At 41.3% G+C, this 26714-nt stretch overlaps 1 protein-coding gene across 4 annotated transcripts in view; it reads left to right on the top strand.

Annotated features, from left to right (window-relative positions):
• Positions 1-26714, top strand: part of cluha (clustered mitochondria (cluA/CLU1) homolog a) — an 80888-nt gene that overhangs the window by 13174 nt on the left and 41000 nt on the right. For 2 of the 4 annotated variants that reach the window (XM_052035643.1, XM_052035644.1), the window contains 6 exons: positions 7703-7893; positions 15852-16023; positions 18199-18342; positions 19446-19573; positions 24590-24744; positions 26453-26578. In XM_052035643.1, coding sequence (XP_051891603.1) covers positions 7703-7893; positions 15852-16023; positions 18199-18342; positions 19446-19573; positions 24590-24744; positions 26453-26578 — 916 coding nt within the window. Of the gene's footprint in view, positions 1-2172; positions 2308-3996; positions 4122-7702; positions 7894-15851; positions 16024-18198; positions 18343-19445; positions 19574-24589; positions 24745-26452; positions 26579-26714 lie in introns of those variants that run through there. The other 2 variants (XM_052035645.1, XM_052035646.1) reach the window with 2 other exon arrangements.

Below are 26714 nucleotides of genomic sequence, written 5' to 3'. Positions count from 1 at the left end.
GACTCATTCTGCTCCCAGTCCTATCCTGGAAAGACATTACTAGATGGACAGAGGAAAATATTCAAGGATGTCCTCTGAGTCTCCTAGTGTAAATGCAACACCCCCTATGACTCCTGGGTTTCTCTGGTTTATGACTGCACAGGATGGAAAAGGTACATTTAGGATGGTACTCAGAACCACGAGGCCATGAGTCAGCAGCACAGAGAAGCCCGATGTAGGTGCTGGAAAGAATGCACCACCTCACAAACAACCTACTTTCCTGTCCTGCTAGGCACCGTCAACCTCATCGGTGCAGATTTCATATTGGTCACCTAAGCATCCACAGAACCCGAGTGTTAGCGATCCCAGGGGACCACCCAAGGAGTAGTCATTGTAGCAACATGTGGTGTCTTCTTGAGTCATCTAGAACTGCAAGGTTCAAAATTTAGTTTCTGACTGATGCTAAGTTAACTGATCTAAGCCAAAGGGATGGTACCATGCCAGAATTAACCAATGCTGGGATTCAGGAGACAGGCTACAAAAGACTGTTCCTCCTGTCACGAACCAGTCATCTGTGGGTGAGGAAGGAGTGCAGGAGAGGTTAGACTGGTTGGCCTTTACTCCTGGGAGTGCAGGAGACTGAGGGATGGTCTCATTGAGGTGTATAAAATGATGAGGGGCATAGATGGGGTGAGTTTTTTTTACGGGGTTGGGGAATTGAAAACTAGAGGAAATAGTTTTAAGGTTGGAGGTGAAAGGTTTAACAAGAACCTGAGGGGCAACATTTGTTTTACACAGCGGGTGGCAGATATAGGGAACCAGCTGCCAGAGGAAGTGGTTGACGCAGGTACATTGAATACATTTGAGAAGTATGTGGACAGGTATACAAGAGTTTAGAGGGATATGGGCCAAGTGCTACATCTTGGTTGGCATGGACATATGTGGGCCGAAGTGCCTTTTTCTGTACAACTCTGTGCCTCTATTCCATTGAGATGGCCTCCACTGCTGAATGACCACCACCTTTGAGTCCAATGTGTAAAGAAAGGCAAGAGAAGCAAGCTGCTTTAAAAAAAAATTGCACATGGTTTCAGTCAGCAGCAGAGCAACAGGCCATTTTGTTCAGCTGGACAATGCTGGGAAAGTGGAGAGGACAATTGCCATTATATTTTTGGGTTATATTTTAAGAATTTAATTTTATAAAATATTAAGTGAATTTATTCTTGTAACACTTGAAATGTCAAATGTAAGAAATCAGCTATTTGAATGAATTTTAGGCTATATATTTGTTCAAATACATATTTCATGGTTTCAGCAACAATCCTTGCCCTATTAACATGACATGTATGTACTTGCGTTAAGTGTCCTGACGTTTTTCACTCTGAAGCAGAGCAATGCATTCAAAGATTTGTTTCACCTGCCACTACAAGTCTTAATACCATGTCAATAGATCACAGGGACGCATAAAAATCTGGTTGTTACCAGCACAAGCTTGTGTCTCTCAAAAGGTGGGCTGGAGAAATATCTGTGCAGCATTCTGTGAGCAGAGGGTGGCAGTGTGCTGGAGACTGTGTGAGCTACTTGAGGGATTGAGTTTGATTTCTGGTCTTCATTGGCATTTGTTCTTAAGCTTCCCCTAGGGGGCGAGGTTTGCTGTTCTCAATGGCGTATATGATGCAAGGATAATAAATCTGGCTGTTTTTGGGTTGGAGAAAGAAATTAAGCAGGTCAACTTTAATTTACACCAGCTGAATGCAGGCTGAGTTACCTTGAAAAGAACCTCTTGCCTTCGCAGCAGGAGATGTACCAAATAGTGGATGTGTACAATATTAATGTTTGTTACTGAATGTCGTCATTTTATTTGCTTTTTCTAGCCAGCAAACGATTGCACCAGACCTCAAATCTCAAACTTGCCAAATCTAGTTATTTTTGTTTTTTGTATCCCTTTTTGACCCATGGTATTAGCCTAACATCCTTTTTCAGTCATCTTGAAGTATGTTTCTAATAACTGAAAGTGGAGTTTTTAATTGACATTAAGACGCACTAACAATGCCTGGCTTTGTAACTGATTACTGTGCTTCGTTAACTTTTTCAAAATTGTTAAAAATTGGAGCTTGATCCTTTTTGAGATCCCTATTTTCATACTGAAGCAATTAACTTTTTGTTTTGACCTGCAGAGTCGATTTTATTTAATTAATGATTTCACACTCCCTATCTTTCACAAAAAAAAGTACAAAGTTTGTGCTGAAAAGAAGGCTTTTTGTTTAATATTGGGGAGCATCAGAAGGAGAGCTGGATGTGCGTGTTCTTGGATTACGTTGGGCTTCTCAGGTTTGAGACTATTTGCCAGTTTTCTGTTTCTACAACTGCTCTGTTGTTTAACCCAAGCCAGCAATTGATCTCCTATTGGATATATTGAGGTTCCATATAAGAAGTCTTGCAGTCTGGCTCAGTGTAGATACAAATGGACGCTGGTGTGCCTGAGTAGCCCTCTAGTTACGACCCCTGAAGAAATGCTGCTTTTGACATTTTCTCACAGCTGGTGCCAGCAGAAGCTTTGAACAGGGCTGTTTGTCATGGATGTCACACTGCATGGCTGAGTGGCCTTTATTCCATGAGATTCTGAGGTTGCTGCATTCTTGGAAAAATGCAATGTACAGTAATGTTTCTTGGGCCAGGGAGATTTTTGTTAACGCTGCCTAACTATCGGCAGCTTTACAAGTGATAGCAACAATTTTTTTTTTGTCTTTTCGTAACATGCCTGTTGCAAAGGGCCTGTGTCCTTGATGTCTGCTGCAAAAGTGTATCGACATGCGAGAAATCTGTTTAGAGGCGTTGGTAGCTTGGCAGTCACAGCTGCTGAAAAGTTTTTTTTTAGGTCACTGGAAATATTCGGTAGGCTTTGTCTTGATTCAGAACTCCATTGCCTCTGCCTGCTCTACAAGCTCCTGGTGTAGGCTGCTGCTTGGAACTGGGTTCACACAAAATCCTGTTCATTCAGAACATTGTACCGACTAGCTTTTCTGTCTTGCTTTTAATCTTGTTCCTCATCAGTGACACTGCTGGTCCGTCTGTGGATGACTGGCCAGTCATGGGAAACAGTATTTTTGCTTGTTGTAGACTTCTTACAGGCTTAATATTGAGACCACAGCATGAAGACCCACGTACTGACTGCTCTCCGCTGTCGTCTGACTCTCGGAGAGAATGTTGCATTACGTCTTCTGATTTCGCCACCTTGGATAAAACTGTGCCAGGGGAGCAGCGTTTACAAGGTTACCCTGACATTATCTTGAGCAGCACAATAAACAGCAGCTTTAGCCTGACGCATAATATGCCTTCAACTTTAGATACTGCTGCCTTGAAGGATGGGTGTTCTGATGGTGTTGAAGGGGACTTGGTTTTATCAGGCCAGAAGGATGGTGGTTTGAATAGTGGGATGTACCTGGCAGCTTCACACTGCATGTCTCCTACCTCTGATGACCTTTCCTCTGCCCTTGAAGCGATTAGGAAACAGGTGAAAGACCATGGCTGCCAGTCTCCAGTTTGGCATGCTCGTGGAAAGTCAGAGTACTCCAACTGCAGTGCAGACAACAGATTGTGTTGTGAAGAGGCTCCCTTGGAAATAGCTGACACAACAGATGTGGAAGAGAAAATTATTGGCTTGGATTCATCAAGTGAATTATTGAGCTGTAACCAAGAGTGTGATTTTGTGCAGAAGGGTGACAAACGTTTTGAATTTAAAAATGAAGCACCAGAGAAGCACTTCTGCAGAGAGCTGATCACCAAAGCTTGTGATGATCACCTAATAAGAGATGATATTATTGGCTGCTTAGTTTGCCATTCACCAAATCAAAGTCCCCCTGTCCTATCGACACTTGCCATGGTGACTCCCTGCCTTGAGCGTGCAAAAAAAGAAACAGTGAAAAAGCAGGTGGACTTTGCTCCAGAAACAAATGTCAGTAGCTTGAAAGGGAATGGAAAGCTGTCTGATCAGAATGCTGTGGAAATATTGTGTGCCAGCCAGCCACCAGGCTCCTTGGAACTCCCTGCTACTCCGGAGGATTATCTGGCTTCGAAGGGGCTCGGCCAGCAAGCGAATCTAAGGAAGCGAAGGAAGAGAAAGAGACTTCTGCATGCAGAGTCAGGTGGATATGAAGAATGGGAAGAAAGGAAAATCAAAATAAAGCCTTCGTTCTTTGTTGAGACCAGCCTGTTAATTATATTAATTGTGCAGCTGTGACCAGCTGATGTGAGCTGGCAGCAGTAATTCTGGCCATGACCAATTATTCAGTGTGATGTTTGACAGCTTTTAATTATTTTCTTGTGATTGGATGGCACATGTTAACCCCCGGGGGACTGAATTCCTTCTAGCCCCCTGACTGAACCATGCATAACTATTTTGTCCCAGATCTTGGTGACTTAGTTCCTCCAAAAATATAAAGGCAAAGTGTTAGTGTGAAGTGGAATGAACAGTGCACTTCCAACCCATCTTCAGCAAGAATTATTTTGCAAAAATAGTTTAAGAAACGTTGTCAGTGATAGATGGAAACTCCCTGCCCCTCTGTTCCTCTCCACTGCTGCCTCCAAAAAATACTTCCATGACCTTGTTTTGGACTGCATTGTAAAAGTGTTGAAATCAAGCTTAGTGAAGGAAGGAAAATAGTCTTGCTAATCCTTGAGACCGCTGCTTTTTAATTTATTTATTCAAAGGCCAGCTTTCATTGCTCAGCCATAGTTGCTTTTGTACTGAGTGGCTTGCTGGGTCATCTCTGTAGGAAGTCAAAAGCTGACTGCATAGTTGTGATTCTGAAGTTATACACAGGCCCGACTGGCCACAGGCAGCAGACTTCCCTTCACAAGCGATAATAATGAACTAAATGAGCTCTTGCAACAGTCGGGTTGTTTCGTAGTCAGTATTACCAATGCTAGTTTTTTTTGTACACACCAACTTCCAGAATGTATTTAATTAACTGAATGTAAACGCCTGGTTTTGTCTCTTACACAGCAGTGACATAAGAAAAAGAGCAGAGGTTAGGCAATATGGCCCTTCAAGCCAGCTTCAGCATTCAGTAAGCTCATGGCTGCTGTGAACTTGGCCTGTACTCCATTTCCCTGCCTTTACAGCCCAAAAATGTCAGAGTGGGACTTAAACTTGTTTCTCCTGGTCATCAGTCCAGGCCTTTGGATTACTTGTCCGATGACTTAACCACGACCTCTTTGTACCCCTTGGATTGCGCCAGCTGGGATAGCATTTAAAATAATCCTTATTGTCTGCAGCAACATCATCATCATCAGCAACATGTGCACACAAGTTCTGTTTAGGCATGTTAATGTGGCCTGTTTATTTGAAGCATTTTGTGCACAATTGCATCCTCAGTGACAGATTAACGTGAATAAATAAAGGTAGTTAGTTTCTTGTAGTCATCAAAGGGTTAATGTACAAGTTTGTTTTTGAGGACAGATTAATATAATTTTGCAGGAAACATTGGAGCTGCAATTAACCAAATGCTGTGCCATGGGTGAATTTTGTGTTGATTGACTGCTGTTTCATTAGCCCAGAGAAGGATGCAGGTGTCTGTGATAATGCATTCCCTTCCCTTATCTCACCCCAAGATGAAAAAAGAAAAATGTCATGTAGTCTTTGGTTTAATTTTCCCTGAAGCATCATTAAAATGTCCGCGCAGTTGAATATGTATATCACGATGACCCAATGGTTCATCACGAAGATGTCATCGACCAATCTAGAATGTAAATAAAATTGTCCTGTGAATAAATCACATTTATGGAATCTTGCAGCACTTGCCTCTCTTTTCCAAAAAAAAGTGCTTCTGTGCCAATCATACTTCATTAAATATTACCAATCCAAATTCAGTTAAATGTAGGGGAAGCAGAGATATGTCAAGATGTGTAGGAACAGGCATTCATTGTGTGTTGCTCCATATTCCAGCATCTGCAGTCTCTTGGGACTCCATTCACCATGGACCAGTAGCTTTAAACTCTTAGGTGACTTGAATCACTTAAGAGGTCTGTAAACCTATCCATACCCCCTGGGTTTCATTTGCCATGAGTTTGTTCAGATTATTGGCCAGTTTAATCTTGAATCTTGCTGATTAGTTTTTGCATTTTCATGTTCTCATCTGGTTCTCTCATCTGCATTGTAGTATGAATATGGCTAAGTAATGTTTAGTGAGACCAGTATTGTGGAGAATCTTTTGCACTGGAGGAATGCTCTTCACCGCATTGACTAGGCTCCATCGTGGGAAGAAAGTGTGCTGGCATCTTATGACATCCTTAAGATATCCCAGAACAGTGTACGATAAGTGGATTATGAGAGTAGGGACCCACCATGAGTGATCAATGCTGTTATGCCAGATTTCTCAAGAGTGAATTTTAAGATCCTTATTGAACAGTAACCTGCTACATTTTACCTCGTTTTGTTAGTTTTTGTGCAAGAGGAAGCTTGATACATGAACAAGATTTTGCATGAGCTCTTGAGATATCCCTGTCATCCAATGTTTTAACAAAAGTTCACACCAGGATGTTCTTCATTCAGCCTGGTAAATCATGCTGCACTTTTGGTATGCTGCTCTATTCCTCAATTATTTTATGAAACCTTTTAAAACTTTTGGTAAGCTATTTGATCAAAATAAATATATCATCCAGAGTTATGTGGTTGAAACTGTGTTTTTAACTAGTAATGTAATATTTAATGAATGTCTATATCCCACTCCGGAGAGCTGAAACTTTCTTTTCACTTGTGGGTTGATTTCTTTTTTTTGGGGGGGGGGGCACGCGAGGGGTTTAAATCTCCCATCCCCTTTCCTGACCACATTCCTGAAATTAATTTTGTTTCTGAATTCACAGTAACGTACAGCAGAAACACAGTCCATTCAACCTGGACAGTTCATGCTGCGGTTTATGTTCCACTTGAGCCTTCTATTCTTTGTCATCTAATATTTTTATCACCTTTATTTACTTACTTTTCAGTGGATCTGTACTATCCTTCTCAACTTGGATATATCAATATATTGCTTATTTTACTGGCTAGTAATGCAGAGGGCTGGGCTAATGATCCAGAGGCGTGATGTCCCAGTACAGCAACCAGGCAGGGAAAGTTTCCTATGATGTAGATGAAGTCTACCTTCCCTAGACTTTAGAAGAATGAGAAGTGACTTAATTAAACCATAACATTTGAAAGACCAGGTTGGATGCTGAGATATAGAATCCAGAACCTGGGATCATTGTCTCAGAATAAGCAGTTGCCTATTTAGTAATGTCTTCCTGCAGACAGTTGTGAATTTTGCAATTCTCTACCTTGGAGTTGTAGATTCTGAGTCATTGAACATATTCAGGGAAGAATCTAAGAGAATCAAGGGACCATGGGAATAATTTGGTGCATTCTTGTTGAATGGTGGAGCAGGCTTGAAGGATTGCAAGGCTTATTGCTGCTTCCATTTTGTAGGACCTCGTGTACTTATTTGATTAAGAATCTTTCTCTCGCTACTTTACATTTGGTTGTTAATGGAATAGTCAAGGGCATTTCATTCTCCTGAGAGTTGTGCAGTCTTGCTACTATTGAAACGGTATTAGAGACCAAATCCTACTCTACTATTGCAGTGATGATGATTCTTTTTGCAAGTGATTATGATGCAATTGGTTATTTAGTCTTAGTTATTAAAAGTGCTGAGTGTGTCCTTTTTCTTCATCTGATGTTTTCTGTTCTTAGCCCATTCATCAGCCATGCCGTTAGTGAATGGAGACAGTGGACACAGCCATTCAGAGGCAGGAAACCACAATGAGAAGGGAGATGGTGAGACTCGTGTGGATGATGGGAATGAGCAAGAAGTTATAGTCATCCAGGATACAGGATTCACTGTCAAGATACATGCCCCAGGCATAGAACCGTTTGATCTCCAGGTGAGTGTGGTAGCAGTTCAAGATTCAGCTGGTCTCGAGGAAATCCATTGGGTTTCACTAGCGTCCTCAAACTAATTAATTTAGATGTAAAACACATCAAAGGAGATGGGAGAAGAATTGAGATTTGGTATTGAATAATTGCAATGAAAAGCCATTTAACTTTGTTGCTCTTTTTCCAACCGTTTTGAAGTTTCAAGGAGGGGGAATAACACTGTCTCTGGAAACCTGAAATAAACAAGACGCTTTAGAAATGGGTGCCAAACCTGTGCCCCACAGTAAAAAAACAAAATTATGTCAAATTCACCTCTGAAAAGGGACTTCCTGTTCTTCACGCAGGATAGTGGATCCAGCATTTGAGCTATTTCTATGAGCTCAATAATATCAGTTAAACAATTGTAAGGTGGTGAAATGTCACAGAGTATTTCACAAAGCAGAGATGACGGACTGCGAAAGGAACTTGAGAGTGTTATCGGAAAGTGGTAAATAGTGGATTTTTAAGGAAGCTTTGAAGATGAGAGAAAACAATTTTTTGGAAGAGAACTTGAGTACTGCTTCGCTGCCAGGGTGCCCTAGCAAACCGCACCTCTGCAACTATGAAGTTTATGTTCTGGGACTTGGCGAATTTTCGAACAGCTTTTCAAGGATGTAGAATTAAGATGATTGGCAAAAGATTCAAAAGTGGTATGAAGGGAAAGTTCTATACAGCAAATGGTTGGGATCTGAAATGATTTGCTGGGGCAGACATTGAGACTCAATGATCACCTTCCATGTTGTAATCTTTCTGTGATTCTGCATTAAGAAATAAAAATCAAGAGCTCCTTGCCCTCAACTAAAGCTTATTCTTGCTGACTAGGTGTTCAAACTTGCTTGATTTTTTTTTTACCAAAGTCATCACACCGAGACTTCCTTACTCTTCAGTTACCATTCTGTTGTACTTATAAAGACATTCAAAAACCCCAGAATCCCAGCATTTACTTGGCCACTTTTTAAACCTTTTACTATCAAAGTGGATGATTTGCCTTTCTCCACAGTACACTTCCATCTGCCACTACTTTGCTCAATCACTTAACTAGCCCATTATCAGTTTGTACCTCTATTATACCCCTCATAATATACTTTTCGACTTAGCTTTGTTTCAGCAGCAAATATGTGTAGGTTACATTCAGTCTCCTTGTCTAAGATTGAAATAGTTGTGGGTCAAAGGCTGGTTCTTTTTGCTCTTCATCAGTTATCATCTTGGAAATTATCTGTTTATTCATAGTTTCTTTTTGTCCTTTTCTTTAATCTATGCTAATATTTTACCCTGATTTCCACAGATTCCTTCTGAAAATACAACCTTGAGTAAGGTTTGTCAAATGTGGTTTCTTTGGACTGTTAGAGGGGATGTTTGTGGCTTGAACTTGAGACTTGAACTTGTGTGCATCACTGGTGTGTATCAGAACAAAATCTTACTCCCAAAATTTGGCCACAAAAACCTGAGCCATGGACTGATGTATCATGGTGACTCTGTGTGTTACTGTTGTGATGAGCTTGTGTACTTAAGATATCAGAATGATCTAACTAGATGGACAGTCAGTTTTATAAGCTGATCACTTATAACACTGTGCTCTATTTTCATATTTCTCATATTTTATGATCTAGAATGAGGTTGTATGGCTTATCAAGTCTATGCGATCTCTCAGAGCAATCCCATCAATCCTACTCCCCCAATTATATTCCTATTCCCCCTCACGTGAGATTTAAGGGCTTTCAGAAACAGAAGGGATTTGTTATTCTTTCAAGCTGAAGGATAAGTAACCAGAGGATGGAAATGTAATAAATTGGCAAATAAATACAAGGGGCAAATGAGAGCTTTTTTTAATGGAGCAAGTTTGGGTGATCTGTAGTGCAGTGTCTGAAGTGGTGATGGGAGCAAACAGAAACCTTCATAAAAGAATTGGACATGTACATAAATGGGAATAATCTTCAGGGCTCTGGGGAAAGAATGGATTGAGACACTTTCAAGGAGCCAGCACGGGTATGACAAAAGTGCCAATGATGTTTATGGCAGAAAACAGGGATTTTTTCAGCCTATTGTGTCCATTTTGGCTGCAAAACAACTTTTGAGATATATTTTAAGATGTGATGTTTATTTTTTTATGTGAATAAATAAACTTCCCATTAAAAACTAGATTTGATAAATAAATGGCATCTCTCCTCTCCACTCTCTTTTTCCCCAGTTACCACACTTTGCACCCTTATAAATATTCTTGTCACTCTATGACTTACTGGTTAATGACATTTCCTTATAACCAAATACAAGATGCCATTGTTTCCTGATCTATGCTGAATGAGCTCCGCTCACATCGTTTCCCTGGGACTAAGGAAAGGTCAATGGATTCAGTACCCACAGTATAAATGGCAGCAGTCCTAATATTGTGCAACAAACTTAGCTAGGCTGTGGTGCCCACTGCAGTTGAATAGCCCTGGAGAGAAACACTGATGAGAGCCATAAATAAGGAAGTATGATTTGGGTAATATGCTGGCAGGTAATATTGGTAAACTTTTAAAAACACACACTTTTGCAGGGGGGTAAGAAAGGTTTCTCTTTCGGTTGTGGTTGATTTGCATTTGGGTGAGGGCCGTCCCAACAACTCAAAGCTTGACAAAAACCAGAACAAGGCAGCACGCTTGATTGGTACCCTATCCAGCCCTTTAAACATAATCCTCCACCACTGCCACACAGTTAGTACCACCTAGAAGATGCCCAGCAACAGCTTGTTAAGGTTTCTTTGACTGTACTTCTCAAACCTGTGAAGGACAAGGGCAGAAAGCATATGTTAATCCCACCACTTGTAACTTCCAAGTCTCAATCCTGACTTGGAAATGTTCCTTTTAATGTCTTCTAGCCCTTCCTAACACCTTCACCACGTGACCTACAATAGTTCAACAGGACGACTCACCACCATCTTTCTGAGGGCAGTTAGTGATGAGCAGTTTATGCTTGTATTGTGACCCCATATTTCACGAGAAAACATGATTTTTGTCGGAAAACTTAAGAATTTCCTCTAGTGTAGTTAGTGATCTAAATCATCTTCAATTTTCTTTACAAGTGCGGATGACCTTCACATTTGCAATTGTTAAGTATGATCAGTAAGAACTGGGAGTGTGGAATGAAGGACAGCATTATTTTATGTAAACAAAGCACCAGGTTCAGCATGTTAAATCTCACAGAGTGCAAAGTTTAGAGGTTTGTCTTTCTCTCCTCCCCTTCCCATACCTCTCTGTTATCTATGTGCTTAGGGGTATGCTTCTCTCTGCACTTCAGACAGCTGGCATATTAACTAGTTGTTTCACTTGGGACCAGGACTACTAGGCTTGAAACTGTCAGCATTTACCTAAATCTTGTAGCATGAGTTACTGTATAGCACACAGGATTGTGAAACATGGATAATTTTCTCTTTTAAACACCTCCACTCAACTCCATGCCCTGCTTTCAACTTGCTTACTGATGAGAGACCAATTGTAGGAGTTTCACTGTTGCTCTAATTGAGAATAGCCATGTGCACAGACCACAGATCGAACCCTGACTGTCATCACCATAAATGTTGGCACCCCTTCTTCATGTGTCATTGATAACTACCCTTGAGACAACAATGATGGATTTAAAACCTCTCATCCTGATGTGAACACAGAATCTACACTGACACTTCATTGTACTATGTTGACGTTGCTGTATTGTTCGAGACTACCTTTTGTAGTGAAGAGTTTCGTGTCCTGAAATTTTTCCTGGCTATCAACCTTCACGTTGCAAGATCCTACAAAATGACAAAATACACTTCAGAAAGAAAAATTGCAAAACATTTCGGGCAATCCTGGGAGTGTGAAGAACTGTATCAGTATATATTTTGGTCTTTTCCTCACCACATAATGTAATCCTGCTTGCAGATGGTCATCAGGGGAATCTTAATGGATGGGAGTTCTAAATATTTTCAAGAGTGTCACTCCTGAAACTGTATTGGCAAAGGCTTGGGGTTGATGCAGTGACATTAAAAGGACTTGATATAGGGTAGAAAATCCCTTTTTAACACCAAGGTGTTAAAACTGGAATTTTAACATTTCTTGAAGAGTTCCAAGACTCCCATTAAATTAACATTGGAACTTATGCCAGTAAATGGTGCTCTTTGCTGTTACTTTCATCCATTTCTAACTTGTGGAACCTTGAGCATTGTGTATGAACCTTGATGTTGAATCTTGATGGGCTATTTGACTACAGAGAGCTTTCTAACCAAGCTTGACACTATTTTTCCATATATAGGCAACACCAGCATTACGGGGAGGGTTGTGTTCCTAGAAAATGGGGTGTATTGCGATTTTTTTTTCATAATCTGAAACTGTCATCTGTGCACGTGTCAAGAAATGAGAGTTGAAAAAAATGCATTTTGTGTTGATTTACTTACTCTTTTCGCACGAATTTTATTCCATATCTCAAATTTTTGCGTAGTGATTTGTGATCTCTGTAAGGGTGGATTTCCATAACCTGAACGGCCATAACGCAGGGGTTGCCTGTATAAACTCCTCTGCCCACTGTAGTTTGCTATAGGCAGTTGTAATACTGACTGCAGCTGAAGCTGTCATCAGCCAACCTAGTAGGTTCTTTTGTTGAAAAGCACAAGTTCTGCAGGTCACATCTTTTCTAATCCTCCCCCATAATTTCTCCTTTTATTTTAAAAGGTGCTTCTGCTTCTATTTTAGAAGGTGCTTGTGGTAAGGTTCTTCAGTTTATGTACTTTTGCAGTGTTACGAAGCATTCACGTACATATAGGGAAGTGGCAATGATCTTGCAAGGTTTGAGCTGGACAGGGCTTGATCCACGTTGATGTTTTCTGCTTTCAGCAAGCAAGTGCGTACTTAAGTGAGGGCTCATGGAACATTCCAAGCTGCACTTGTGATGAAGTCTACAGCAAATGTTAGGAATAGACTCCGCGCTTGCAGTCTTGAAGGTTAACTCTTTCAGAGTTGAATCCGTTGGGATTAGATAATAGCCATATGGTCTAAATCAATGCAATTTATTTTATAGTTCCTTCCACCTCTGGAATGCCAAGGAAGAACAGCTGGCATCATTCTGGCACGGACAATAATTATAGGTAGTTTAGATGCCACGTCTACAAACTTAATAGTGACTGTTGTTGGATCCCAGGGTTTCCAGCTGGATGTTACTGTGAGGAAGCAGGATTAGTGAGGGAAGTGAGTGCAGACAGTGTAGCCATGGAACACTGCTGTGTTTCATTTGAGGAGCAGCTGTACTGTAGCAGTGTTTCTCGGCTGAGAGCCCTCAATGTCACCTTGGTTTAAATCATTCTAAAGTTCATTTCATGGAGTCAACGAGCCAAGCTCCACCTGCAGCCCATGGCTGCCATTTTTAGCTATGGCTCCATTGGCTACAGGCTCATAACTTTGCACAAAGTGCAGGCTGACACTCACATGCACTGCAGAGGGATGTGCTGCACTGTCTGTGGCACCTTCCTTTGAGATGCATCATTAAAGTGAGAACATGTCTGTTCTCCTGAGTGGATGCAAAAGATTCCATGCCACCGAACTGAAGAACAGGGTCGTATTTGGTTGCCTTAGCATCTCTTAAAAGAATTACCAGTTTTTGTGGAAATTTAGTGTACGCAAATAATTCCCATAAAATTATTTGTAGGAATAAGAGGTAAGATTTCTTTATTAGTCACATGCACATCGAAACACAGTGAAATGCATCTTTTGCATAGTGTTCTGGGGGCAGCCCGCAAGTGTCGCCATGCTTCCGGCGCCAACATAGCATGCCCACAACTTCCTAACCTTTTGGACTGTGGGAATATGCAATTAGTTCCTACATTATATCCTCCTGTTATAATGTAGGAAATTCACATTTGCTATACTAATGACAGTGACGTTTTTATTGGCTGTGAAGTACATTTGTTACTTGTAGGTTTTCACTATTTTGTATGATGGTTGATGGAGACAGCATGCGATCACAGACTACAGCTGCTTTTGCACTACAAAATGCTGCTTCCTTCAATTGCCTGGCAGGTCTGCTTCCCTTTCAGGCATTCCTCTTTTTTTCTGCCCCAGCTCTGCTCACTGAGATGTCAATAGATTTAGACAAAAGGAGAGTGTTAAAATAAAATTGAGAAATGTGGATTTCTCGTGGACGGTGGGGTGTGGGAATAACATTTCAGATCCATGACCTTTACTTCCCCTTCAGATGGCAGAAAGAGGTCTGTGATTAGGCAGACAGCAGGAGATGATTAAATATCAAAGCAGCAAACCTCGAGGCAAAATGAACTATAATTAAAGAAAAGATCGGTTGAAGAGGATGTACAGCAGAATTGGAGTTAAGGGCAGGTGGTGGTGGTGGTGGGGACATGGAAATGCACAAAGTTCTAGTGGTCCCAGTAAAAAGGTTGGTAAACAGGTGGGGGCAATGGAAAGAAATGAGGGTTACCAGCCATGCAACGATTGGGTGATGGTTTCCATGGGAAGCATAAATCCACATTCTCCTGACTCTCCTTCTCCCAAAAGGATTGATGCCTATTGTCATCACCAGTTCTCCAATGGGAGCTGTGGTTTAGTTGCTGAATTTAGTGATGTTAAAAAGCTGTTGCATATCTCATAAAGAGATGAGTGTGCCTGGAGCTCGTGATGAACTTCACTGTGGCAGAGATTAGGAAGCCAGTAAAGGAGCATTCCAGTCATTAAATCATCTGAAGCTTGTTTTTAGCAAATCAATGCATTGATATGTATTCGTCACAGGCTCCAGAGGTGGTATTGGTCATTGTGGTGAGTACACAATTCACAGGGTAGAATTCCCAATTGTCCTTATTTGTTTTAAAATAATACCAGTTGGAAAAAGGAAGCAAAAATGTTATGAAATAAGGAGGGAGGGGAATGGTAAATTACTGAATGGCAGAAAGGAAGGTCTATTTTTAAGCTTCATTTGAGCACCCTTGTAGGAATTGAGGGAGTTTACCTGTGCATGAATTTAGAAAATTGCAGCTTTTTTAAAAAAATGGCTGATCTATTGTCAAAAACAAAGATAGTTAACAGGTAATTTCTACTCTTGGGATAACATCGCCACTTCAGAGATCCTCTGAGATCTTTCCCAGTTTTAGTCTCTGAGAGGTCCTCAAGATCTTGACAATGTAGATGTGGAGTGGATGTGGGAGAATCTAGAATTTAAACTTTTAAAAATAGTGGGTTACCCACTTAAAACGGGTGAGGTAAATGTTTTCCTCTGAGTATCATGAGTCTTGGACACTCTTCCTCAAAGGCCAGTGGAAGTGGCCTTTGAACAATTTTAAGGCAGAGGTAAGCAATGGAGCAAGGTAACTGCAGGTTGAATGGGAATGTGAAGTTGAGGTTACATTCTGATTTCACATGATGTTAAATTGTAGAGCTGGCTTGAGGGATAAGTAGTTTATTGCTGCTCCTAACTCGTATGTTCTTATTGTAAGTCTGATTTTCAATGCTTCACCGTTGGTGAATTTCTCCCTCTAAACCACTCTCTCACTCCACTAAGATAGATTTTAAAAGTTTTAGCATGAACCCCGATATCTTTTTCTTACTATCCAGTTTTGAAAAAAATGAAGATGCTGGAATTCTGAAATAAAGACAAAAAATTGCTGGAAGCACTTAGCAGGTCAGGCAACCTCCATGGAGAGAGAAACAGATCTCTGAACTTTCATCAGAATTTGGGAAGAAGAGAAAACTAACCCTCTGAAATGTTAACTGTTTATTTTTCCATGAATGCTATCTGACCTGTTGAGTGTTCCCACCATTTTCTGTTTTTATTTCACTTTCAATTTATGTCGGATAATGCATTTATTGCATCTCTTGGGAATATTTCACCTCCTTTTCTTTGCAAAGAATTCCTTTTTTTAAAAAAAAAAATGTTTTTCTATTTCTTAATTTATTTCCTTTTTCTCCCTTCCTAGGTTTCTCCCCAGGAGATGGTGCAGGAGATCCATCAGGTCCTTATGGACAGAGAGGACACCTGCCATCGGACCTGCTTCTCTCTGCAGCTGGATGGAAATGTTTTGGACAACTTCTCTGAGCTCAAGACGATTGAAGGCCTACAGGAAGGCTCTAATCTGAAAGTAGTGGAAGGTATTGACATATTATCTTGCTGTCCAGAATCTCTGACTGTGGAGTCCCTCGCCTTCATTTCCTCCAGTAATCTTCAGTTTTATTTTCAAAATCCAAACTCGGTGTCATCTTAACCTGGCTTGATCTGCAATATAGTTTCTAGGAACAAGAACACTTCTGGAATCAACATTAAAAGAGGTCATTAAAGGAATATATGTACTTTAAATTCGAGATGTGTTACTGACAAAGCTGTTGTGCCTGGGAACTTCATATTAATCCATGCCCTCCCTATTGCTGTGCACCACTGCATTGAGAATATGGCATGAATACAGCAATGAATCAGCTTGTGATGCAGAGTGGAGATGCTACCTGTGAGAGCTGGTGTTGGGTGGGTTCTCTGTAAATCTTCAGGCCGGGGAGAACTGTGCAGCCAAATAAAGTTGGGGACAGCAGCTTCTGTCACATCCAGCAATAAGTAATGAGGGAAATCATAGGATTCAGGTGGTCCGTCAACACATGGAGCTGTTGCTACCAGTCATCAAAATGGCCTGCACTCGTTATGCAGGCCAGGTTACAGCTCTAAGCCCCACATCTCAGCATGGAGCAACTGGACCCATCTCATGTCAGCCCCTGCAGGCAGCCTCTCCATACTAAGGTGTACAGTGATCCTTTGTGAGGGAGCACCAGGGGTTCGTGGTAGTGCAAGGCACTAACCGAGTTATAGGGAAGGGGTATGAGCAGAACACAAAAGTGATTCTGTGCTCTGCAGGGACCAGGGCATTCTAATTTTGATTATCTGCACTGGATCCCTTGAATATAATCAATCCCAAACGCACAATTGTCGATCGCATTCCAGAACTTGTCTCAGTCACATTTTTCAGACCCCCTTCAAGCCAGTCAGATTTTGTTTTTGAACCAGATATAAATGACATTAATGAATTGCTTTTTGGTGGTATTCGTACCTTCCATAACCATTTTTTTTCTTCTCTTCTTGGCCTCTACCCTCTTGCCTGCTGGCCTAGTAAATCGCTAGCTAGACTAGCTCACTGGAGTTCAGTAGCCCCTGGTGGTGGCTTTCTCGCTTCGCTTAGTTACTCACGTCTATTGGAGGTCCTTATAGCCTTGCTCTTCGGGCTATGTCAGGCTGATGAACGGTCAAGTTTATCTTTGTAGTTTTATTTCCTAGTTTGAAATACTTGGCTGTAGATGTCTGGAAAATTATGTTCCTTACTGATGAATAAGTCAACATCAGCAGCAGTCCTAGATGTCAGTGTATTAATTGTAATTGTAGGATCTTTGAGGTTTTGTGGACCTCGCACAGAATCTTTGGACTCTAAATCATCTTGTAACTCAGCTGGGAATTGAACAAAATACTTCAGGAAATGATCATGAAGCCTCATTTCCGAGCATGAACTTGAGTTCTGTAAGCTTGGCATCACGAGCATTGACCCTTGGGGTGATACTGTGAACATTGCATCTACCATCACCTGAAGGCAATGAGGAGAGGGTTACTTCCCTGGTGGGGAGTTATTGAGAAAAGGCGGAAGAACTTTGGATATTTTATCTAGGAAAGGAGGCGGTTAAGAGCTCGTCCTGAGAGAGACAAAAATCATTCTCTTGAAAATATTTCAGATTAAACTTGAGTGAAGATCAAAGTGGGCATGGAAGCATATTGATTAAGGTTCTTGATCCTGACATTGATCTAGACACAAGAGTTCAAATTCCACTAATGGAGTTGGGAAAGTTAAATTCAAGTAATTTAAATAAATCTGGAAAAAAAACTAGTCATTGTAACAGTATACGTGGAAACTGCCATACTATTGCATAAACACATCTGGTTCATAAACCTTCAAGAGACAAAATCCAGTGCTCTTACATGGTCTGGCATATGCGTGACTTCAGACCCACCAATGTGGTTGAATCTTAACTGCCTACTCAGGTCAGGTGGACTCGGGTATGGACAGTAAATGCGACTGTCCATGAATAAATTTTGTATTGAATTTTCAGGAAAGATGAGGAACCACTTAAACAACTGGCTGCTAAAATGGGTACTGTGCTAGGATTTAGAAACTTTCTGGAAAGATTAATGAAAATGAACTGAACAAGTTTCTCTTTTTGTTTCAAGCTGTGTTGAGAAAGAGCTAAAGCAGAGCAGATTAATCATTTTTGTTTTGTTCTGTGTGTGTATTCCGGAAGAACCTTACACCGTCCGGGAAGCCCGAATACACGTGAGACATATCAGAGACCTTCTAAAGAGCTTGGACCCATCTGATTCCTACAATGGTGTAGACTGCAATTCCTTATCATTCCTGAGCACATTCACCGAGGGGGATTTGGGAGGTAAGAGATTGGACAGTGGTGTCTCGGTACTGGACTGTGAAGGGAAGAAAGGTATTCCTAAAGGCTTTGAAGAGATCCTGCTCCCAGCAGAGCACGAGTATGGTTTGTCATGGCTTGACTTCAAAGGTTGTCCTCCAGTTACTCTTAGTAGACTATAGATGTTACTTTAATGTATATCTGGGACCTACCCCCATACAATTTATAAAATAGATGGGAAGTGTTTATAGAAACTAAATTGTGATATTAGATTTATTTTTAAAGGGTCCAGTTGGTTTAGAGAAGTAATCCAGCGAGTAACATGAAAGATTGTTGAACTGTACAGAGTTAGTTCATTACACAGTTGAAGGTGGTCTCCAAAACGTTAAGAGAAAGGGAGGCATGTGAAGGTTCCTGTTTCTGTTCACTGCCCGGTGTATCCCAGCACCATCCCTCTCAACTGGTGGGAGAGTGTGTGAGCATGTAGTTATATATGCTGGGGACTTTTGAACGGCAGCTGCTAGTCTAGTGTATGAATAATTGTCACTTGAGTGACTGCTTTTGGAGCTGCAGTCAAGCAGATTCCTTGGGGAAAGGAGAAAATGGTCAGTAATTTTTAACTCTGATTAAAGTGAGCTTTATTAAAGCTAATAAAATTTCACTATCTGATCATTTTCGCAGTTTACAATGGCGGACCATGTACTCAGCAGTTATTTTTCATTTCCGTGCAGATTGAACTGTTGACTGTGGTTTGATTGCTCTCCACGAAGTGAGGGTGGGATTAGTCAGCCCTGACTTGCATTGTTCAGCTGTTAAAACCAAGTACAGATGTTTGACTTCTGTACTGATCATCTGGTAGTTGATGTTTGATGGAGTTTGACAGCTGTGACGGGAGCTCTGGTTTCAAGAGGTGGCGGGTGACAAAGGAGTCATAACTGCAAATAAATTGTGGATTAAAGTGCCCGATTTTTAACTAATTTCCCCATAATATAAATTAAACCTTGTCCATCATTTATATTCTGCTGAAGTCTGGTGCATGGGGAATGGTAACACTACCGAAAGGAAATGTTATAGAAAACAATAAATTCATTCCTTTTATTTTGGTTTTGAAAACCATTCATTTTCAGAGAGTGGAAAGCGCAAAAGGAAAGGTTCCGAGTTAGAGCAAATAGACTGCACGCCCCCGGAACACATCCTCCCCGGCAGCAAGGAGCGCCCTTTGCTCTTCCTCCAGCCACAGACCAAGGATGCAAAGGTAAGCTAAGAGCAACATGCTGTGGATGCTGGAAATGTGAAATTAAAAGTGGTCAGTGCTGCATGCACCCAGCACATCTGGCAGCATCAGTGGAGAGAGGAACAGGAGTTAACGTTTCAGTTCAATGATTTTTTTGATCAATGCACAAAACTATTTGTCTTGAGGTTATGCTGGTAGTGTATCATCAAGTGTGAACCAGTGAGGCGCTTGCTGCAGGTTGTGTTGTGCTGTTGGGCAGTGACGGAGGCTGTCACTCTAAAATCAATGTGTAACATCATTTTGTTTTACTTACCTCTCCATTGTTCTACTTTTGGCCCATTGTTCATAGTTTTCAGCTCGCACACACACTCACAGGCATCTCACTGCCTCTCTTCATGCTCTTGCATTAATGCAAAAACAAGTGGGTATTCCTGTTGAATGACTATTTCAGCTTTTATACGTGACTCGATATGTGTAATCTGCACAGTTGCCTTCTCAATAGGATGTTATAGGGGCATGGATAAAGGCATGTAAGGGAGCTGGTGTAGACCATTGGGGCATTTGTGTCTTTTGTGCCATTTATTAAGATCATGGCTGATCATGTACCTCAACATTGTCGTCCTGTAGTACCCTGGCACCCCTTGATTCTCTTTAATAACCAGAAATATACAAAGCTCTGTTTTGAATAAACTCAATGACCGAGACTCCACAGCCCTCTCGGGTGAAAAATTCCAAAACTTCTCAAAAGCTCTCTCATTTTCCAAAACTTCGGAGAATACAGGCTGAGTCAACTCGGTCTCTGATGCCAGCATCTGCAGTGTCTCCTGTCTCGACTCCATCTCTGATCTTTGGCTGATCACCACAACATTTCACTTCCCCCATGGTCCAGAAATCTGTCAATTCATCTCAGCCTCAGTTCAGTCAAAATTTTATAACCATTGGTACCTGGTGAAGTTTTGAGGTTTCCTGCCAAGAATTCAAGCTTGACAGACTCAGTCGAACTTGAAGTCATTCAGAAATAACACCCTAACTTCTGCCCCAGGTATTGTTTTATACACACTCTCACTTCATTGGTCTTTGTTATAGGGATTGTTGTAGCATAGTTGTAGTGTTACCCTGATAGTAATCTAAAGGATTGGACTAATAGTTTCAACTCCCATCATTGTAAATTTAAAATCAGTTAAATAAATAAAGTTTGGAATAAACTTCTAGCATCTGGATGCCCTTTAGAGAAGGAAATCTGCCCTATGTATGATTCCAGAAACTAAATGATTTTGTAAACTCTCAACCACCCCCTAAACAAGTGGGGAGACAAATCCTGATGCAGGATTTTGACCTGAAATCCTGAAATGTCAACATTTCCTTCTCCTCCCACACCTTACCACCCCCCCCCCCCCCCCCCCCCCCCCCACAGATGCTGCTCAACCCGCTGAGTTCCTCCAGCAGATTGCAGGCCCAGCTTGGTTGCTTCAAGGCCTCTCTGCAGTTTGGAAGGGCCTTCACCATGTAGACAGCAGCAGGTTGCCACCACCCCCTCGAGTAATTAGTGTCAGCAATAAGTTCACCCACATCCACATTAATTAAAAATAAATTTCAAATGTTCAAAATTTTCCATTTTACAATTACCAATATGTGAATTTAGCACCGTTGTTTATAATCATGAGTGGATGAAACCGGGTAGGAAGAAGCAATCAATATTTGAACAGCTTGTCAGCTGAAGGTAGTCTCCAAAATGTTAAACACACAAGGTTAAATTTCCAAATGAGGGATTTAGAAAAGAAATCGGGTGAAGGTTTATACAGGAAGGTTGAGATTCTGTGGAATTTACTTCCAGAGTGGGACACTGAGGCAGATTGGGTAGTGGTGTGAGAAAAGAGAGTGTGGATGGGGTTGGAGCTTATTTGCTTGCATGGAAAATCAGTGCTGATTTGGACTGGTTGGAACAAATAATGTATTAAAGTATTGTAATTCTGAATACTCAGATGCTGAATAGAAACCATTTGCTTTCGTTTGTCTATGTCACCAGTACTGCATGGAGCACTAGGTAGTGGAGGAAACCAAGCATGGTATTACAGCATATGTGAGCATTTATTTGTCACTATGATAACTTTCTATGATGACTTCTTAACAGGCTGTTCAATATGGGAGATGAATAGCTCAAACGCTGGAATTAGCTAAGTAAATTCTTTCTCTAGACTGAAGTAGCTGCAGTAATTTAATTTTTAACCTAATTAAATATCTAATATGCGGACAGGTTCACCATGGAATTTACTACTTTGGGTAAAAGAGTTTAGCAATAAGAGCTGGGTTGGGAATGTTCAATTTGATTATAGGTTGTATTGCAAACTGTGCCTGGAGAGTGTACAACGGTGGTTGGCAATATAGTGGCACCCTGTCCTGTGCTTGCCACGTGCATTAAGAACAAGATGCGGCAAAGGCTATGGGACTGGACGATGTCCCAGTTGTGATACTGACCTGGGTTCCAGAATTAGCTACATTTCTAGTTAAGCAGTTTCAGTATGGTTACAACGCTGGCATCTACCCTATGATGTGGGACGTTGTCCAGGTTTGTCCTCTTCACAAAATTCCACGCAAATTCAGGCCGACCAATTACCACCCAATCATCAGCAAAGCAATGAGCACTGTTGTCAACACTGCATTCAAGTTGCGCTTTTGGTGTCGCAACAACAACCTCGCACTCAATGTCAGCAAGACCAAGGAATTGATTGTGGACTTAAGGAAGGGGAAGTCGGGAGAACACGCACCAGTCTTCATTGAGGGGTCAGTCATGGAAAGGGTGAGCAGTTTCAAGTTCCTGGGCGTCAACATCTCAGAGGATCTATCTTGGGCCCAACAAACACACTGATGCAATCACAAAGAAGACACGCCAGTGGCTCTACTTCATTAGGAGTTTGAGGAGATTTGGTATGTCACCAAAGACTCTTACAAATTTCTACAGATGTACAGTGGAGAGCATTCTGACTGGTTGCATCACAGCCTGGTATGGAGGCTCCAATGCGCAGGATCAAGAGGCTGCAGAGAACCAGCTCCATCACGGACACGACCCTCCCCTCTATCGAGGACATCTTCAAAAGGCGGTGCCTCAAGAAGGCAGCCTCTGTCATTAAGGACCCCTCATCACCTGGGACATGACCCATTTCAGGAACTGCTTCTTCCCCTCTGCCATCAGATTTCTGAACGATCCATGAACAATACCTCATTATTCCTCTCTTGCACTATTTGTTTATTTTTGTAACTTAGTAATTTTTACAACTTAGTAATTTTTACATCTTTGTCTTGCACTGTACTGCTGCCACAAAACAATAAATATCACAACATATGTCAGTGATAATAAACCTGATTCTGATTCTATATGTCTAAGAGCTTTCTTACTGATGTCAAGTTTGGATTTTCCCTGGACCAATTAGTTTCAGATCTTATCACAGCTTTGTTTCAAACATGGAACAGAGAGCTGAATTCCAAAGGTGAGGTGTGAGTGACTACTCTTGACATCAGGGCACCATTTGACCAAGTGTGACATTAAGGAGGCTGAACTTAATGGACATTGAGGAGAAAACACTCTAGTAATTGTAGTCATACCTTGCAAAAAGGAAGATAGTTGTGGTTGTTGATAAATTGTTCATGAATCTTGTGGCAAGTGCTGTGGTATTTCTTAACCAGTGTTTTCAACAACTTTTATTTGTAAAGGAACATTTGAATGGAAAAGCATTCCAGAGGCATAACAATAAAATGGGCACTGAGACAAAGGAGATATTAGGAGAAGTGATGAAGGTTAGTGACACAAGTAGGTTTTAATGGTTTTGGAGAGAGGCTTCAGAAAAGAACCTCAGAGGGGCTGAAGTCCCAGCGGTGTACACCAAAGGGCAAAATCAGAGGATGTGTAGGTTGATTGGCTTGGGTGATTGTGGAACAGTTAAGAGATTAGAGATGAGGGACAAGGCATTCTAAATTTTGAAGCATTAGTGGACTGAGACAGCAGCAGAGCTTTGGATGAGCTGAAATTTATGATGGATGCTTAGGGAGAGCATTGGAATGATGAAGCCAACAGAGTGAGATGTTCAGGAGAAAGTAAATAAAGGCCATTAGCAGAAGAAACTTGGGCCACTGCAACCCTCCATTTAGAAGGATCCTGGCTGATCTGACATTTCTCAAGCCTGCTTTCCTGTCTTTTGTAATAACCCTTGATTCCCTTACTAATTAGAACCCAAATTATCTCAGCATTAAGTGTCCCCAAGCACTCTGCAACACAGCTCTCTCTGGCAAGGAATTCCTCAGATTTGCAGCCCCCTGAGAGAAGAAATTCTTCCTCATCTTAGTTTTAAGCGGGCATTCTGTCTTCTAGTTTTAGGTTCTTCCTTACAAGAATCTAGTCTCCTAAGTACCTAGTATGTTTCAATAAGATCACCGCTCATTCTTCTAAACTCAAATGAGTAAGGTCCCAATCTGTTTAACCTTTCTTAATAAAGCAACCCTTCATAAGTGGGACTAACCTAGTGAGCCTTCTCTGAAGCACCTTCAATGAACTTGATATACTTTGTTTAACTGGGGGGGGACCAAAATTGTTCACAGTAGTCCTGTATAGGGTTGGATTAGAGGCTTGCATTCTGAATTACTGGAGGTTGAAGTAGATGGTCATTATACTGATGAGGATTGTAGTTCAAAAATTGAGCTCAGGATCAACCAGGGCACATCGATTGTGAGAGTCCAGGGGATATCTGAGGCAAGAGATGGGAAAGGGGTAGAATTGGAGATAAGCTTGTGGTGAGGTGCAGTGGCTTCAGTGTTCCTAATGGCTAAAGGGAGGAAATTGTGGCTTATCCAAGATAGATTTTACTCCTGGACAGGAGTGACTTTGGAAGAAGAGCAACTTGAGGATGAGTCTGGAATAGCTCCTGGATTGGTTGGTGCTTCCCTCGAACCTTGTTGCAAAAGCATGTTGTAAGATGCAGTGTAAATTAGTCTTAAATGACATAGCTTTGCATAGTTTTAATTCCTTTTGTTCCTCTTATTCTACAGCCTCTGCAGTGCCTGAAAGTGTTAACCATGAGTGGCTGGAACCCTCCCCCAGGTAATCGCAAGATGCATGGTGATCTGATGTACCTGTATGTGGTTACTATGGAAGACCGACATGTTAGCATTACAGCTTCAACACGAGGTTTTTACACAAATCAGTAAGTATTGTGTGCATTTTCAGTGTAGTCTGTCATTTGTTATGAATTTTCTTTCTCCATTTTCCTGCACTCTTTGATTATGAATTGGAGAAGTGGTTTCTGCCATGGTCATGAGTATAATTAGAAGCTTGGCCTGAGGAAAGTTTTGGATGCACGTGAGGAGGGTGACTCTATCTGGAAGAAACCTTTTGCTGGAACTTACAGGCTTGGAGTTCATGTGCCTTGTGTACTTTCTGCTATATCCTCTGGCTCTAATTTAAAGGACCAATTGCAGTTACTTAATTTCCATTTGGTAGAAATCCAGTAAAAGCAAATTAATTTGAGGATGTTTCCTGTAATGAAAACTTCAACTGCAGATATAGTGAGTCCAGTCACTCTGAAACAGGGAGGCCACTGCAGTGCACCCAACTCCTGTAGAGTTGCAGTTTCACCAAAATGAACACCTACAACTACCAGTTTGATTTTGCATGTACTAGCATATGTCAGCAGAAACTGCCTCCAACTGAGTGAAATAGGCCAGCAGACTGTGCCCACATTACCGAAGAAGTATAGTGGTTGCTCTCTAACAATACTCTCCATTTCCTTTGCATTCGCCACCCCACCCCCCACCCCCCAGTCTGCCTTAGCTTCGCCCTTCATGAATGATCAAGAGACCAGGTGGTTGAACCCATTACTTCCATTCTGTGATATTATAGTATTGGTGATTTACATTTATGAATGTAACAATTATGTAGGCAAGAGCGTGATTCACCAACTGCAAGCGTATGTAGTATATCTGTGGCTCTAATCACATATTCTCATGTACATTGAGAATTATATTGGTGAAGCCTTTACATTTGGATTAGTAGGTCACTGCAAGGGGGAACACTTCCCTTCATTTATATGTGAACTGCACAATGTTAGTGCTGCGATCTGCTGTGGTAAAATTTAATCTGACAATCAGGGAGAGGCTATCTGGAAAGAGCTAAATCACTTAATGCATGCACAGCACGTACAAAGCCCCTGGAAGGAAACTTGGGATTCATATCTCAGTTGGTGGCACTTTCTGACAGGTGAGGTTTCTGGTTCAAGACTCAAGAGACTTGAGTGTGGAAAAGCGAGAGAAACAAAGGACTGCAGATGCTGGAATCTAGATGAAAACCACTATGATACTGGAGGAACTCAGCAGGCCAGGTAGCATCCGTGGAGAAAAGTTGACTGCCTACTTTTCTCCACGGATGCTGCCTGGCCTGCGGAGTGTGGAAAATGTGTGTAGACACTTCCCTGCCAACTGACAGTGCACAGTACCTTTGGAGACACTATCTTTTGGGTTGGATTTTAAACTGGGCCTGTTTGTACTCTCAGTTGAATGCAAAGTGAACAGTGGCACTGGCAAGATAAAGGGAAATATCCTCAGTGATATGACCAGTGTTTATCAACCAGCATCATGAAAGCAGATAATCTGTCTCTTACCCAGAATTGTTGTTGTAGGACTTTGCTGTGTGAATTGGTTTCTCCATTTATATAATTGGCTGTAAAAGGCTTTGTTCTGAAAGAAATATATGAAGGCTTATAAGTCAAAGTCTTGTATCCTTTGGTATGAGTTGTATGATGATTGTGGTGGGATATAGTTTAAAGCAATTGTAAAGAACTGTGTTATTACAGTATCTTTTTGAATGCATGTTATTTTTTGCCTGTGGTACAACACTGATTTATCTACTTGCAACAGGTCTACAGCCTACAGCTTCAACCCCAAGCCAGCAAACCCCAGCTTTCTTAGCCATTCCCTGGTGGAATTGTTAAGTCAGATCAGTCCTACTTTCAAAAAGAATTTTGCTGCCTTGCAAAAGAAGAGGTGAGAGTTGCACTTGTACAAATTGACTTTTCTCCTTTACAGTTGTGTACTCTATTGAAAATGAATAACTTTTTAGCATTGTTTTCCAATAACAAATTGTGGGTGCTTGCGGTGCACAAATTACAACAGCATTGTC

The sequence above is a fragment of the Pristis pectinata genome, chromosome 21 (assembly GCF_009764475.1).
Source record: "Pristis pectinata isolate sPriPec2 chromosome 21, sPriPec2.1.pri, whole genome shotgun sequence".
Classification (NCBI taxonomy): domain Eukaryota; kingdom Metazoa; phylum Chordata; class Chondrichthyes; order Rhinopristiformes; family Pristidae; genus Pristis; species Pristis pectinata.
The sequence above is the reverse complement of the archived record's forward strand: the minus strand, read 5'-3'. Positions and strand labels throughout refer to the sequence as shown.